Source organism: Melospiza georgiana, chromosome 13 (assembly GCF_028018845.1).
Source record: "Melospiza georgiana isolate bMelGeo1 chromosome 13, bMelGeo1.pri, whole genome shotgun sequence".
NCBI lineage: Eukaryota > Metazoa > Chordata > Aves > Passeriformes > Passerellidae > Melospiza > Melospiza georgiana.
The window spans coordinates 13,064,682-13,078,811 of record NC_080442.1 but is presented as its reverse complement, the minus strand read 5'-3'; the positions used below and the strand labels follow the sequence as shown (position 1 = coordinate 13,078,811).

Genomic DNA, 14,130 nt, shown 5'->3' with positions numbered 1-14,130 from the left:
TGGTAATGCCAGTTAATGTTTCTGTGTAAACATGTTCTCACTTCAGGACCTGATCAGTCACCTTCTTGTCACCTTTGCCTCTTTTGAAATACTGTTTTCTTTTCAGTACTGGATTCTTTGTTTGACCTGAGTCTTTTTAAAGCTGGCTCTAGCTTCCAAATGGAAACCCATGATTAAGAATCTGCAGGACTTTTTTCTGTGAGCTCAATTTGCTTGAAAGACTATTTTATGGAGAGCTGTTGTACTCTCTTAGGGATTAATTGGTGGGGGGTAGGGTGTATCTGTTTAGATTTACTCCCCTTATGTCAGGGTAAATAATACCAAAATTCCTCCCATTAGCTTTCAGAGCATCAGGTGGGTTTGAGACATGTGACTTGCCTTACAGTTGATGTGGAACTGGTGTCCCCAGCCCTGTGCAGCTGAAATGACATCTTTGCATGGCTGACTACTTCCAGATCTGTGTAATCTGTAGGATTACTGGCTCTGGTAAGACACTGGGCTCTTTCTCACCAGATTTTTTTTTCCACAACCAGACATCCCCTTCTAGTTTTAATGTGCAAAGTGAAGTGTGAAAGCTGTTTGCAGGAAAGCTGGCTACTCACCTGTGCTTTTCCCTCAAGTGGCAGCTATGGTCTGTGCCAAAATAGTTATTAAAGGAAAGTTGTCCCATGACAATCTGGAGACTGAAACTAGTGGTAAAAATCTTTTTTTTTTTTTCCCTTACTGTTTGTTCTCTCAATGTTGTAGAGTCATTAATCCATCCATAGAGTTTCTTTATCACCGTGTCAGTGAAGTTCTTTTCCTGTCACAACTTCCCTCATCAGCACTTTATTGCTTCAGCCTTGGTCTGTGTTCAGGCACTTTAATTTATAGCTTAAGGGTGAAACAAGCTGCAAGTCTTCAGGCTGATAACAACAAACCTGGGGAACAAGCCTCCTGGACTGCCCTGTCCCTGAACTTCAGTAGGTTGAGTAGGTGGGGTTTCATTTTAATAAAGCAATAATTAACAATTGTAGCAAAGATGCATTGTCATATCAGGACGTTCCTTTCATTTGCCTTAGGCCAAACACCTTGGCCTGTGATCCACGGTGAACTGTGGATGTCTGCACATTCTCCTAGTCAGTAAATCTGGGCTTTTTTTCTTCAAAGAGAAGATGAAACTAAGTAAAGCTACAGCAAGATTTGGCTGTGCTTGTGGCTGTTCCTTAAGAACTATTTTAGGGCATCAGTTAGCAAGGATATTCTTAGCTGATGGATATCTTGTCTCTGTGTTATGTTCTTATACTGCATCACTAAAGTATGTCATAAAAGGCATTTCAGTTTTTTTCCTTAAGTAGTGTTCATGTAATATTCATTTGGTATGACTTAAATATCTCCTCACTTCAGCAGTAGTGGAGTGTAAACAACACATGTACACATCAAATAGCTATAGTATAAATTTAGGTGTCTAAGTCTCCCAAAATGAGGTGAGCAACTGGACAGTTCTCAAAGCAGCAGGAGCAGTACCTTTGTCTAATCAAGTAGAGATTTTTCTTTAAACTTGGAGAGCCTTTCTGAGGAGTACTCCTTCCTACCCCACAACCCCAGCCTTCAGAAGTGCCAGTGCTGTGGACTTTCTGAAACTCTCCACTACAGAAGTACCATGGGTCTCTGTCTTGCTCCCTTGCCCTGGTTTTGCACTTGAATCTAAAACTGCTCAAATCACTTGTGACTTGACTGAGTCTGGCTTATTTGGGGAAGGACAGCTTTTGTTGTGGCTTTTTTGTGCAAGGTTTCTAGAGCTTGAGTAGGTGGAAGCAGTGTAAAAAAAAAAAGCTGTTCTCTCCATCTCAACAAATTTGATGCTTCTTTCAAAGCAAGACTTGTAGTCAGACTTGCAGCAGTAGTCAGACTTTGTCCAGTCTCATATGAAATGCTCTTATCTCCCAAAATAAGGCAATACTACTCTTGTTGTGTGGGCAGGTGGTCTTTATTTGCCCAGTGAACCCAGCCTTAAAAGCAGTCTGAATTTTTCAGTCTTAGAGGTGAAGTCTTTCATCTCTTGTCCAAACACATGAGGCTGCTGAAGTGTGCACTTGTAGGTCATTGCAGTGTGGTGTGATAGAGCAGTTCAAGATTGCAGCTTGGTGAATCTGACATGTGCTCTGCTTAGTTTCAAACTGGGATTAGAAAAATCACTAGGAGAGCTCTTCCATGGGTAGTCTCATGGTAAACACACCTTCCCCATCACTGAATGTAAGTAGCACTTGAACATGAACCCTGAGGACCCTCTCAATCAGACAGCAAGTTGCAGAACAATTACTCTTTGATGGTTAGGCTGGTCCAACCATCACCTTTGCCATTTTTCTGGATGTATCTGAAGATGGTAAATAAGCAGTTCAGACTTGCTCTGACTGAGCACAAGGAACTTCAGCTTCCACTACATGAGCTCTGCCAGCATTTTTAATTGTCCCTTTGTTCTAAATCAAGGTGTTTTCAGGTGGGTCTGGCAGTGTTGTAGTTGCACTGTAAAGGCAAACAGTGAACTTCCTTGCAATCCTTTTCCTGAGTGCTTTTCTGCAGTTCCTGTTTATGAAGGTATGGGTTACAAAGACAGGGCATTAAGTAAAAATGTTGGGAACTATTAACTCCAGTACTGAATTTAGCCAAGCTACCTGTGTGTCATCTGTCCTGGGCCTGTCACAAGTTCCTAGACCACAGCCCTTTGACACGTGGTGCCTTGCCCTTTTCCTCCTCCTCCCCTGACATCAGCATATCTAGAGACTTCAGTAACAGCTCTGTCAGAGCTTTTGGGGCTTTGCTTTTTGGTGAATGAATTTTCAGACACTGAGGCACACCAGTGATGCACATGGCACAATTGAGTGCTGACTTAAAGGACCTTTGTGGGCAGCCCACAACTGGCTGCAGTCAGTTTCAAGGCTGAAAATAACAATGTATATAAGCAGTGCATCACTTTCAACTCTCTGCTCCTTTAGCAGTAGGAATTGAGTCATAGAAGCAGGATTTGCTTTGCTTAACGTGTGACTTGTTATCCTGCAATCCCAAAGTTTTTGTCTGCTAACCCTCCAGCAGCATAGCTGGAGGTAAATTGCTCAAGTGGCTGCATCTCAAAGGAAAGAGCAGAGAGTACCATCTTCAGGACTTAATTGCCAGTTTAGTCACCTGGATTGCTTCCAGGTTTTTCTGGAAATGCTGTGCTTGTCTGGAGCTTAATGAAATTCTTCAGTCTTTTTTTGTGAGACCAGAGAAGGCCTGAGCCTTGTGCTGCCTGTGTAAGTCACTTGTTGTAAAGAACATCTTGTTTCTGGTTTGAGTCATACTCCATGTCTGTATCCCTTCTGTGGGTTGGCTCATTTGGGAAGGTGCTGGAGCCACAGTGACTCAAAGCAGTGTCTCTTCCATGGCTTCTGGGAGAAAAGCAAACAGCCCTTCTTTGTGAGGACTTGAGGATTTTTCTCCAAGCTTAGAATGCCTCAGAGCAGCACCAGCCTGAGGGAGGGTGCCCTGTTCCTGTACCCTCCTCTCAATGACAGTGACACTGGCCTGGGCTTCCTCAGCTGTCAGGGCAGCTTAGGCACAAGTGCCATCAATGAGTCAAAGCAGTTGCCAGCTTTCCATGCTGTGCTGGAAAGGTTTCTGGATTACCCTGAACATCTGTACGAGGTGGCACAAAGCCCCTTTGCTTTGGTCTGACTGACAAGCTCCCATTGTAATCAAAGTTTTTGTATGACCAGAGAGGAGATACAGAATTTTCTTCTTGGATCTCCACTATAGTTCTGCTGGGATGTTGACCCATCTCATGGTCTCTGCCAACTAAAAAGTCTTTATTTTAAAATTTTTTAAAAAGCCAAATAAAACCCATTTGTATTTGTTATAACCAAATCCTACTGCTTTGCCCAAGTCAACAGCTTTCCAAAGGGGCATTTTGTCTCATTGTTACATGATACTTGACTGTAATTCCCAGTGACAGATCTCTAGCCATTCTTCTTGAGAAAGCATAACCTCTTTCTCTGAAAGTTCCTAGCCAAAAAGGTGTGTAAAGAGCTTGGGAAGAGGAGACCTGTGCCCTTGTTTCTCTTATGCAGCTGTGTTAGAACAGGCAGAGTGACTTCCAGTGGTCTTGGTGAGCAGTTGACTATGGAAATATTTTCAATTTGGCAAAATTATATTCTGTAACTATCTCGAAATGCTGCCCTGAAGAAGCCTGTATATTGAGACACCCTCCCTGCTGCCATGTTCTGAGTCAGATTCTCTGGAGCTGAGAGCTGCAGGGGAGATGATTTGCAACTAGCAATGCAATTTTTCTATATCTGCTGATGTTTACCTTTAAAATTATATATAAATATATATAAAACTGTCTTTGATTTTTTTCTTTAATTTTTGTTCTTGTGTGGTGTAAAATGGAAGTCATTGCAAAACAAAATGTAATTTTGTTATCTTTGATTCAGTGGGGTTTCTTTATTTAAAAATAAAGGACTTATTGAAGTCAGTGCTCCAGCTAGTGCCTGTGTGTGAAGTTCCATATGTTGGCAGAGGCTCTCAGTGTTCCCTGAGGCTCAGCTTGGGGAGCTGGCTGGGGGAAGGTGATACAAGTGGTGCTCAAGCCTTTCCCTGGTTGCTTTTTGTCTTCTGCCCAAGAAGAGGTCTTTGATGCCACTCTGGTGGAGAATGTATGGCATCAGCTTAAAAAGGGCACATCTGCCATGAAACTACTGAAAAAGAGTTATTTTTGCTGCTGGAATAGAACAGCTGCTATTTTTCCCTATGTGAGAGCAAGTGCAGTGCCTGATCTTTCAGCTGCTGGCAGAAGAAACACAAACCAGCTCCTGTGGCCAGGACAGTGACATGTGTGAGCCTTGAGTGTACAAAAGCACTGCTCACCTGACCTCACAGCTCTCCACTGTGTGATTTATTGCCTACAGCCCAAGGGAGGGAGTTGTGCAGGGTGACTGGGACTGGTGCCATGCTGGGGCAGCTGGACTGGGGTGCTCTGTGGGACACAATGGCCCTCATCTGTAATTTATTGGCCATTGTGAATTAGCTGTTAGATCCACTTCAGAGCTCCTTCCTGCCTTGCTCAGTCGCTCAGCTGCCAGCTCTGCTGTGCTGCTCTGTGTCTCCCCATCACAGCAAGCTCCTGCCTGACAATTTGTCACAGGAGTGCTGAGCAGCCCCAGACACCTCCCAAGAGCTGTGACTGTCCCAGTGCAAACCCCAGAGGCAGCAATGTGATACTCTACTCCTGTCTCTGTGGATGAGGTTTTTTTTCCCCCCTTGTTCTGTTTCCACAAGCTGCAGTTGCTCTGCCTCCCAGGCAAGCTGTGCTGTTGTGTTTGCACTGGCCTGATGCTTGCAGGGTTGTCCTTGGGATGGCTCCAGGTACAGAAAGGAGCCAAAGGAGGTGGAGAAGTGCATTTTGCTCTGTCTTCTGCACAGCCTCAGGCTTCAGGACTCTCCATGCATGGACTCAGCAAGCAGCTGAGGCTGGAGCAAACATCTAACCCCAGGCAGGCCCTGTCCTGTTTGGTTTGAGCCTGAGCCAGTGCCCTGCTGAATGTGGCTCTTGTCAGCCCCTCCACCTCAGCCAGCCCTGGGTAGGGGGGCTGATCTGGATGATGAAAAGGACTCACATGGGGCTGGGAGGGGGGACAGGACCCACTGTGGGAGCAGGCTCAGGGAGAATGTAACCTTGACAGAGACCAGGAGCTTGTTCCTCTCTGAGCCCTGCTGCTGGCCAAGGGAGGAGATGGTCTGGGAATGGGTGTCCAATTTACTCTTTGGAGGAGATGCCTGGTTCATGAACCAGAACAGACTCTCTAGACAGGGACAGCTACCTATGCCTCCCTCCTCCCCACCTGAGCAAGCTGTAATTAGTGTCAGGTGCAGCTGGTTTGCTGCACAGGTACCATCCTCTGCCCTCCATGGTGACTTTTGGCAGGGCCTCCCTGAATGAGCTCCCTTTCACAGTGCAGTGCTGGGAGAAACAGCTGTGCTGAGGCTTTTGAAGGATTTAGGAGGGTATATTCTTGTCTTTCAATTGTTTTGTGATTGAAATAATCTCCTGGTCCCAATGGCTCCTGCAGGTTCTGTTCTCCTCCCTGCCCAAGCAGGAATTGGGCAGAGACAGCTCCACCTGGGACCCTGGTTGGGTTTTTGTTTGCATCTGTTTTCTCTTCCCTGGTTAGAACAGATAAGGAAGAACTGGGGGCCCTTTCTCAGGCAAGAAAAGGACTTGATCTGGAATGCAGGGAGGATGGAGATGGGCAGTGCCTTGGTCCTGGTGCCAAAGTGCAGTCAGTGATGAGGGCACTGGGGTCTCCTGCCAAACACTGGTCTCCTTAGAACCACCAACACAGCCAGCACCCAGAAAGCTGTGCCCCTGCTCCTCACCATGAGGCACCAGAGCTCTGCTTTAAACACTTTATTTCTCCCTCACTGTAGCCCTCCCTTCCCAGAGCAGACACTCTCCTGTCCTCCCCTTGCAGCTCCAGGAAAGGCTGTGGGAGAGGGCTGGTGGCCTCCTTTCTCCAGTAGCTCCAGAGGGAAGGATGCTGTGCCTGGGAGGGACAGCCCTGTGCCTGGAGTGGGGACAGGAGGGATGGGCATGGAGCAGCACACCCAGGCTGCTGCAGCACGAACAGTCACTCGAGCAACGCTACAGGAGAGAGGTGGTGGGGTTAGAGGGCCACCTCTGGTGCTGTGGGACAGGGGAGGCAGCAGGCTCCTGCTTTAGAGAGCTGTGTCCTCAGACTCGATGCGAGGCCCAAAGAGCTTCTCTGCAGTTGCTTTGCCATCGTACTTGGGCAGGTTGCCACCAAAGTCTGCTGGCAAGATGTCAGCATCGATCTCCTGGTAGAAGGATTCCAGCTCCTCGCCGTGCACAAAGACCTGGGGGAGATGGGAGTGACCCTCAGCAGAGGACCAGGACAGCTCTTCCCAGCTGCTCTGTTCCACCCAAGGAGGTGCCTTTGCCTGCAGGTCCCTTTCCCACACTCACCCTCTCCAGCAGTTTGCTCTTCAGGAAGGGTTTCACCACGTTGTAGGTGGTGGTGAAGTACCAAGGCTGGTGGATGAAGTGGACGGCCTTGAACCGCGCTGGGAAGGAGTCCTGGGATCCCAAACCCAGACACAGATGGTTACAGATCTTACCCTTGCTCAGGAGGGTAACCCTAACCCTAACCCTAACCCTTACCCCGATCTGAGCAGGCAGCAATGGATACACCAGCACTGGCACAGCACTCCTTGCTCCATGTCCCCTTCTCTGTTCTGACCCAGAGGATCAACCACCCCCACCTCAGGAGCACCAGGGAGCTGAAGAACCTCCCAGACTGCTCCCACCTCATGAGAAGGACCTTCCCTGGGAAGAGCCAAGTGTCTTTGGCATTTGGTCCAAGGGCAGAAATGCTGGAGTGCCTGTGTCTCCATTCAGCCTGCAGCAGGCTGGGCTGAGAGGCTCATGAGGAAAGCCCTCCAGGCCATGCCCTAGGATGCTGCAAGGAGTGGTAGCACTGCTTCTGGTCAGGCATTTGAGAAGGCAGGGAGATGGAGTGGGGAAATTTTTGCAGGGTTAAGCCAATTAGCTGGCAAGGCAGGGAAAGGGTGATGGGGAACAGCCTCTCCACAATGTTTTCACATTGTTCCAGCACGGTGGCAATCCCAAACCCTGCTAGCCCTGCCTCTGAGCTCCCTGCTTGCCCAGGGTCCCCTCTGCCACTGCTGGGTGCAGACTTTGCCACCTCACCTGCAGCATGTCCACCATCTTCTTGAGCTCAGAGGGTTTGATCCCTGATGCCTGCTGCATGGTGAAGCCCTTGAAGTTCTCAATGATGCAGAACCCATTGATCTGGGTCTCTTCATTCTCCAACAGCTTCTCCAAGATAATACAATAGGCACGAAGGATCTAATGGAGAGGAGAGACAGCAGGGTCTTGTATGAGGTCTCACCTGCCATAGACCTAGGGGGTACTCAGGAGGAGTCCCATGGAGTGTTATCCAGGGTCTGTTGGACTCCAGCCTGCTTGTCACAGCCAGCCCCCAGATTTCAGAGCAGGGACAGGGTGAACACATTCTCTTTTCAAGTCACGAGCATCAGATCTGGATCAGTGATACACTGAGACCAGATTCAGAGCTGAGCAGGAAAGGAAACTGGGAGAAGATTTGAAGACCTCTTTGCCAAGAAGCCCTTCCCATGCCCTGTGCCTCAGTTTCCTCCTCTGGCCCTGATTTAATGGTGTGGTGCCTTTCTTCTGCCCATGTTACAGAGGCTGGGGGATGCACCCATTAATTTGGTATCTTGCACTGCATCCTTTGGGGTGGACCATGCTCTCCCAGGCTCCCTCAAGGGATAAATGCAAAGGGCTGCAGATTTACTTCCACCTGTATGGCTGGACAGATGCACATGTATGTGTAAGGATGCTGTGCTCACAGTGAGTGTGTGTAAGGATGCTCTGTGTGTGTGTGTAAGGATGCTCTGTGTGTGTAAGGATGCTGTGCTCACAGTGAGTGTGTGTAAGGATGCTCTGTGTGTGTGTGTAAGGATGCTCTGTGTGTGTGTGTGATGTGTGTATAAGGATGCTGTGCTCAGTGTCTGTGTAAGGATGCTCAGAGTGTGTGTGTGAGGATGTTGTGCTCACAGGTCCCAGCAGGAAAAGCCCAAAATCAGCACCGCAGCTGTGGGAGCAGCCTCTGATCTGGGCTCACCTCATCGAAGGTGATCTCCTCGTAGTCCCAGTTCTCGATGTTGAAGAGCATCACCACGCGGCCGTACTTGTCCCTGCTGGCCAGGATGCCGGGGTAGCCCGCCTCGATGGTGCTGCGCACCGCCTCGGGGCTCAGATTGTCAAACAGCTCGGGGTACTGCTGCCGGAAATTCACGTAGCCTGCAGAGGCAAAAATTGGGAGCACTGGCTGCTTGCCCAGCCTCGGGAAGCTGGGGGAGCTGCCAGAGATGGGATGGGCTGGTGATGGTGAGATGTCAGAGCCCAGAGCTGTGGAAAGCTCTGCCTGTGGCACACGTGGGTCAGGTCTCCTCCAGCAAAGGGGGAAAGAGGGAAAGCAGAGAGGGAAAGCAAAGAGGGAAAGCAAAGGGGGAAAGAGAAACTCAGCAGCAGACCAGCCCCAGCATGCTTGGTGCAATCCCTCCCCGCTTTCTCTCCAACACCTTAACAAGCAGATAAAGTAATTTCCCCCTCATTTCCCTTCTCCTTTTCCTCCCTGTTTGGGTGAAAACCCCCATCTACCCTCTCTTAGCACCCTGCAGACACAAAACAAGGAATTTAATCCTGGGAAAATGCAGGCAAACAAAACAGCTCGTCGGAGAGCCAGCGCTGATAATTACAACTCATTATCCCCTAAGCTGACACAAAGAAGAGCAGAGCTGGAGCCAGGCAGGTTCCAGCCAGCAGCCAGCCTCTGGGCTGCCCTTCTGCTCCCCCTCCACCCCTCTGGGTCACTCCCAGGGTGAGGAGAGGGTGCCACAAGCGCCCCAACCTGTCCCCAGACCTGGGGGTGCCCCAGGGGCGAAAAGATCCCCAGCACCGTGCACAGGAGCATCAGGAGGGTGCAGAGCTGGCTCCTTACAGGGGTACAGAGGGAGGAGTGTAGGGCATGTACAGGGCATGGGTCTCTCAAGGGGATGCAGCTCAAGCCAGCTGGGTTTGCTGCGTGAGCAAAACCATCACCAAATGTGAGAGTTTTTTTCTGTTTTTTTTGGGTAAATTTGCAAGGAATGGGACTGTCCTGGTGCTGCAGGATGCCTGGTGTCACCCTCATTTATTTCCTCCCCCATCCCAACTCCTTCCAAGCCCCTCAACCTGACGTTTTCTATTCATCCCCTCTCTTCAAACCCTGACTTTTTCTATTTATCCCCTCTCTTAATTCCCTTCCCATATCAGGGTCCTGCTCTGCCAGCACAGCCCAGTCTGGGCTAGGAGGCACCAGCACAGGACTGTGAGCTGCTGGGGGATGTGTACCCTCATTCTCACCCAGCATCAAAGCCCAGGAGCCATCCCCACCTTTCAGCAGGTTAGAGGCTCTGTGCTCTCCCCACCTTTCAGCAGGTCACGGGCTCTGTTCCCTCCCCACCTTTCAGCAGGTCACGGGCTCTGTGCCCTCCCCACCTTTCAGCAGGTCATAGGCTCTGTTCCCTCCCCACCTTTCAGCAGGTCATAGGCTCTGCGCCCTCCCCACCTTTCAGCAGGTCACAGGCTCTGTGCCCTCCCCACCTTTCAGCAGGTCACAAGCTCTGTTCCCTGCCCACCTTTCAGCAGGTCATGGGCTCTGTGCCCTCCCCACCTTTCAGCAGGTTAGAGGCTCTGTGCCCTCCCCACCTTTCAGCAGGTCATAGGCTCTGTGCACGTCGAACTTGCGGGCGCGGATGAAGCGGAGCAGGAAGGAGTCGTCCCTCTCCTGCACCTTCTCGGCCACCTTCTGGCAAACATCCTCACCGCCCGCCCGCTCCTGCACCAGCTCCCGCAGCGCCTTCACCGCCACCTCCCGCTTCTCCTCCGTCTCGTTCAGCTCGTCCTTTGCCTGGGGGGAGCAGAGAGGGCACCCAGTGATGGGCACGCGTGCTGAAACACCCCAGGGGTGTCACAAACATCTTTTATGAAAAATCCTTTCCTTAGAATTTTTCCTCCTGAGAAACCTCAAAAAACAAAATGTAAACGATGATTATCTGCTGCTGTAGAATGCAACAAGTAAATCTGTAATTAATCTCATGCAGTTGTTTCTAATTAATAACCAATCACAGTCAGCTAACTCAGACTCAGTCCAAGTGACAAGCCTTTGTTATAATTCCTTTTTTTTCTATTCTTAGCTAGCCTTCTGATGAAATCCTTTCTTCTATTCTTTTAGTATAATTTTAATATATCCTAAAATAATAAATCAAGCCTTCTAAAACTTAGAGTCAGATCTTCATCTCTTCCCTCATCCTCAGACCCCTGTGAACACTGTCACATGGGGGTCCTGAAGGTACTCAAAAACTGGGGGAGGACAGTCAAGCTCCTTGCAGCATCCCAGCACAGGGAGGGCAAGGTCACTGAATCCCCAACCTGGAGACATTTTGGTGAGTGCATCCCCCCTTCACTGCCACCTCCCTCTTCTCCTCTGTCTCGTTCAGCTCGTCCTTTGCCTGGGAGGAGCAGAGAGGGGAACCAGTGATGGGCACACATGCTGAAACACCCCGGGGGTCGTGGAGGCACCCAAAAACTGGGGGAGGACAGTAAAGCTCCTTGCAGCATCCCAGCACAGGGAGGGCAGGTTCACTCCATCCCCAGCCTGGAGACATTTTGGTGAGTGCAAGAGACAGCAGAAAGTCTCCTCTGTCCCCTGAGGAGCAGGAGCTGCACCTTTCCCCCGTTCCCCACAGCTGCCTCACCTTCTGCAGGGTGTGTGGGGGGATCTTCTCGCACTTCCCGAAGACGGGCCCGTGGTCCTTGGTGGTGAGGCGCTCCAGCTTGGAGCGCAGCGCCTGCTCCTCCTCCGACACAATGCGGAACGTGCCCGTCTGCGGGGAGGAGAGGCTGTGGGGGCTCCCCAGACAGCCCCCAGCCCCCTGCCCCACCTGGGAGCTCTGGGCAAGGGGAGAGGCTCCACACAAGGGGGTGCAGGGGGTTAGGGATGGGCTGTGTGCTGCTTGGACCGAGGTGCACCCTGTGCACCCCATCCCAGCGCTGCAGGGAGGGCATGGTCAGGGCACAGAGGATGGGGCAGCGTGGGGATGGTACTCACAACTGCAGACATGCTGTCCTCTGTCTTCTGTCGGCAGCAGGACACTGGCAGAGGGAAGGAGGAATCAGCATGGATCCAAATGGTCTCCACAGCCTCCCTTATGCCCCATTTCCTGACATATTGCACAAATAGGGGCAGAAGTGGGGGTCCAGAGGAGACCCCCAACCTTCCTCATCTCCATCACCTACTGCCTGCATTTCTGCCTACCCGAGGAGGCCAAGCAGCCTGAAGAAACACCAGGGATGTTTGCAAAAGCAGCTTAAAATCTGTGTGTTGATCATCTGATACTTCATATGTTTTTCTCAGTCTGCCTTTCCTCTTTTGGCTGGGGGTATCTCAGCCTGCCCTCACCCAGGTAGTCTCAGACCACCTTCCCATTGGCAGAGACAAGCATCCAAATTTGGCCAGGCAGCCAGCTCATCCTTTTATTTCTACTACCAAAATAAATAATATTACCAAAATAAATACTCATCCCCAAAGTATTTCCCAAACCCTCGAGTCTCACTGCTCCACCAGCAGCAAGGCTGGACTGCAAACCTCTCAGCATCTTTCCAACGCAGTCTGGGTGAAACACCTTGTTCCCATCCACGAGGAGGAGGAGGGCTGCCTTCATCCTGCCTCCAGCACCTACCCCTGCCTGGCTGTAGCCCCAGCTCCAAGCACAGGCTGTGTGAGCGATGCTTGGCTCCAGCTCACCCATTTCCCAGGGCCATCCTCTTTCCCTCAACCTCCTGGGGAAGGGACAGGCATCAAAACCAATTCAAGCTCTGGACATGCCAGGTTGAGTGAGGTTGATGGTCTTCAACGCTGTTCTTCCAGTTGAAAAATGTCCTGGGTACTCACCAGGAGGAGCAGAAGTGTCCTGAGCAGGTGAGTGCACAGAACTGAGGTGGGAGCAGGGGTGGCGAGGCCGGAGTGGAGCAGGAGGGAGCCGGGCGAAAGCTTTGTAGAGTCACCGGGTTGGGATTAGACCGTCACAAGGCATCAACTCACTGCAGCTTTGCAATTAAGTCAGCCCAGCCCAGGAAAGAAACCCCATTAAAACATTACAAAAGGCAGCTGAGGAGAGAGAAGGAGGGAGCCGGGGCTCCACGGCCAGCGGGAGCGTGCGTGGGGAGGCGGGCTGGATGCCGGGCCCGATTAACAAAGTATAAAAGCTCCTTGTTGTGTAACTCGCTCATTAGCACGGGGCAGGGGCAGAGGCAGGGGGTGGGCAGCCTGCCATCCCGCCCGCTCCCCGGGGTGAGCAGGACAGGTCTGTTCCCCAGCTCCTGCCCCACAAACCCTGGCAAGGCCCTGCTGTGAGTTCGGCTGTGCGGGCAGGGTCTGGCTGCGGGGATGGGTCTGTGGCAGAGGATGGATGCTCCTGAGGCTCTCCAGTTCCTCCCCTATGGGGCCTCCCAAACCAGCATCCATACAAGGCCCCTTTCAGCTTTTATAAAAAAAAGGCACAGATGAAATCTCTACAATGCCCTCAAGTGATGATTGACTGCTCGGAGCTCTGGGAGCTGGAGATGCCACAGACCCATAAGGGAGGGGAGCCCCAGGATGTGGGAGAAACGAAGCTCAGCCCACATGTGGGTGCAGCAGGATGGCAAAATGGCTTTTCTGGGACGCCCCAGCATGCTGAAGCTACACAGGGCAGGAGAGCCCTTGCAGCCTTAATTCTTTGGGTCAAGGGTTGTGGGATCTGTGTGAAGATGTGGAGAGGATGGAGCGGTGCTCAAGCCCAGGAGAGGAGCTTGGCCAGGCTCTTACCATGGTGGGGATTTTGGGGAGGTGGCAGGGCCGGGCTAAGCACCAGAGCAGGGCTGAAAGGGCTTACACAAGGCATGTTTTGTAATGCCCCTGGGATTTAGGGATTTGGTTTCCACACAGGGCTGTCCTGCAAGCGGAGCTGAGACCCCAATGTGAGGGAGGGAGGAGGAGGAAGGCACGAGACTCCAGATGAAAGGCTGGGGTGCTGCTGAGGGAAAATTCGGACCTGTGCCAAACCCCTGAGCAATGCCACTGCAGCCTGAGGCAGCGTGCACTGCTCTTCAGAGGAGACCCCCAAGCCTCCCATCCCCTTCCCACAGCCCTGGTGCAAGGCTCAGCTCCCTCCTACAGTTCATTGGACCTTTGTGTGCAGCTCAGTGCAAAATAGTGCATAACAGGGGTACATCATCAGCATGAGGTTTCCCAAATATACCCAATAATCCTCTGTTGGGGTGCCAGAGAGAACCTGTGATCTCTGGGGCACCTGGGCATCCCGGCCAGCATGGTCATCACAGGTGAAATAATTTTGCAGACACATGTACAACCTCTGGCATCACAAAGCGAGCGTTTTGTCCTGGGTAAAGGGGTCTCAAGGGGGACCCACCCTGATGTGCTGTGACAGAGCCCTAAGTGCACATCTCCC

General features: G+C 51.1%; 1 protein-coding gene across 1 annotated transcript; it reads right to left on the bottom strand.

Annotated features, from left to right (window-relative positions):
* Nucleotides 1-6,420: 6,420 nt before the first annotated feature.
* On the bottom strand, nucleotides 6,421-12,699 carry RLBP1 (retinaldehyde binding protein 1). Its single transcript, XM_058033519.1, has 8 exons — nucleotides 12,573-12,699; nucleotides 11,730-11,773; nucleotides 11,377-11,505; nucleotides 10,328-10,529; nucleotides 8,700-8,878; nucleotides 7,742-7,900; nucleotides 6,998-7,108; nucleotides 6,421-6,888 (listed from the first exon to the last, which is right to left on the bottom strand). Exons 2-8 carry the CDS (start codon nucleotides 11,739-11,741, stop codon nucleotides 6,730-6,732), a joined length of 951 nt encoding a protein of 316 aa, XP_057889502.1. The 5' UTR covers nucleotides 11,742-11,773; nucleotides 12,573-12,699; the 3' UTR covers nucleotides 6,421-6,729.
* Between the last annotated feature and the right edge of the window lie 1,431 nt (nucleotides 12,700-14,130).

Excerpts from the sequence above, each read along its gene's own strand:
- RLBP1 (XM_058033519.1), bottom strand. Across the intron at positions 10,530-11,376 it reads CCCCACACACCCTGCAGAAG|GCAAAGGACGAGCTGAACGA; the intron begins GTGAGGCAGCTG and ends TGCTCCCCCCAG. Across the intron at positions 7,901-8,699 it reads AGGAGATCACCTTCGATGAG|ATCCTTCGTGCCTATTGTAT; the intron begins GTGAGCCCAGAT and ends CCTCTCCATTAG.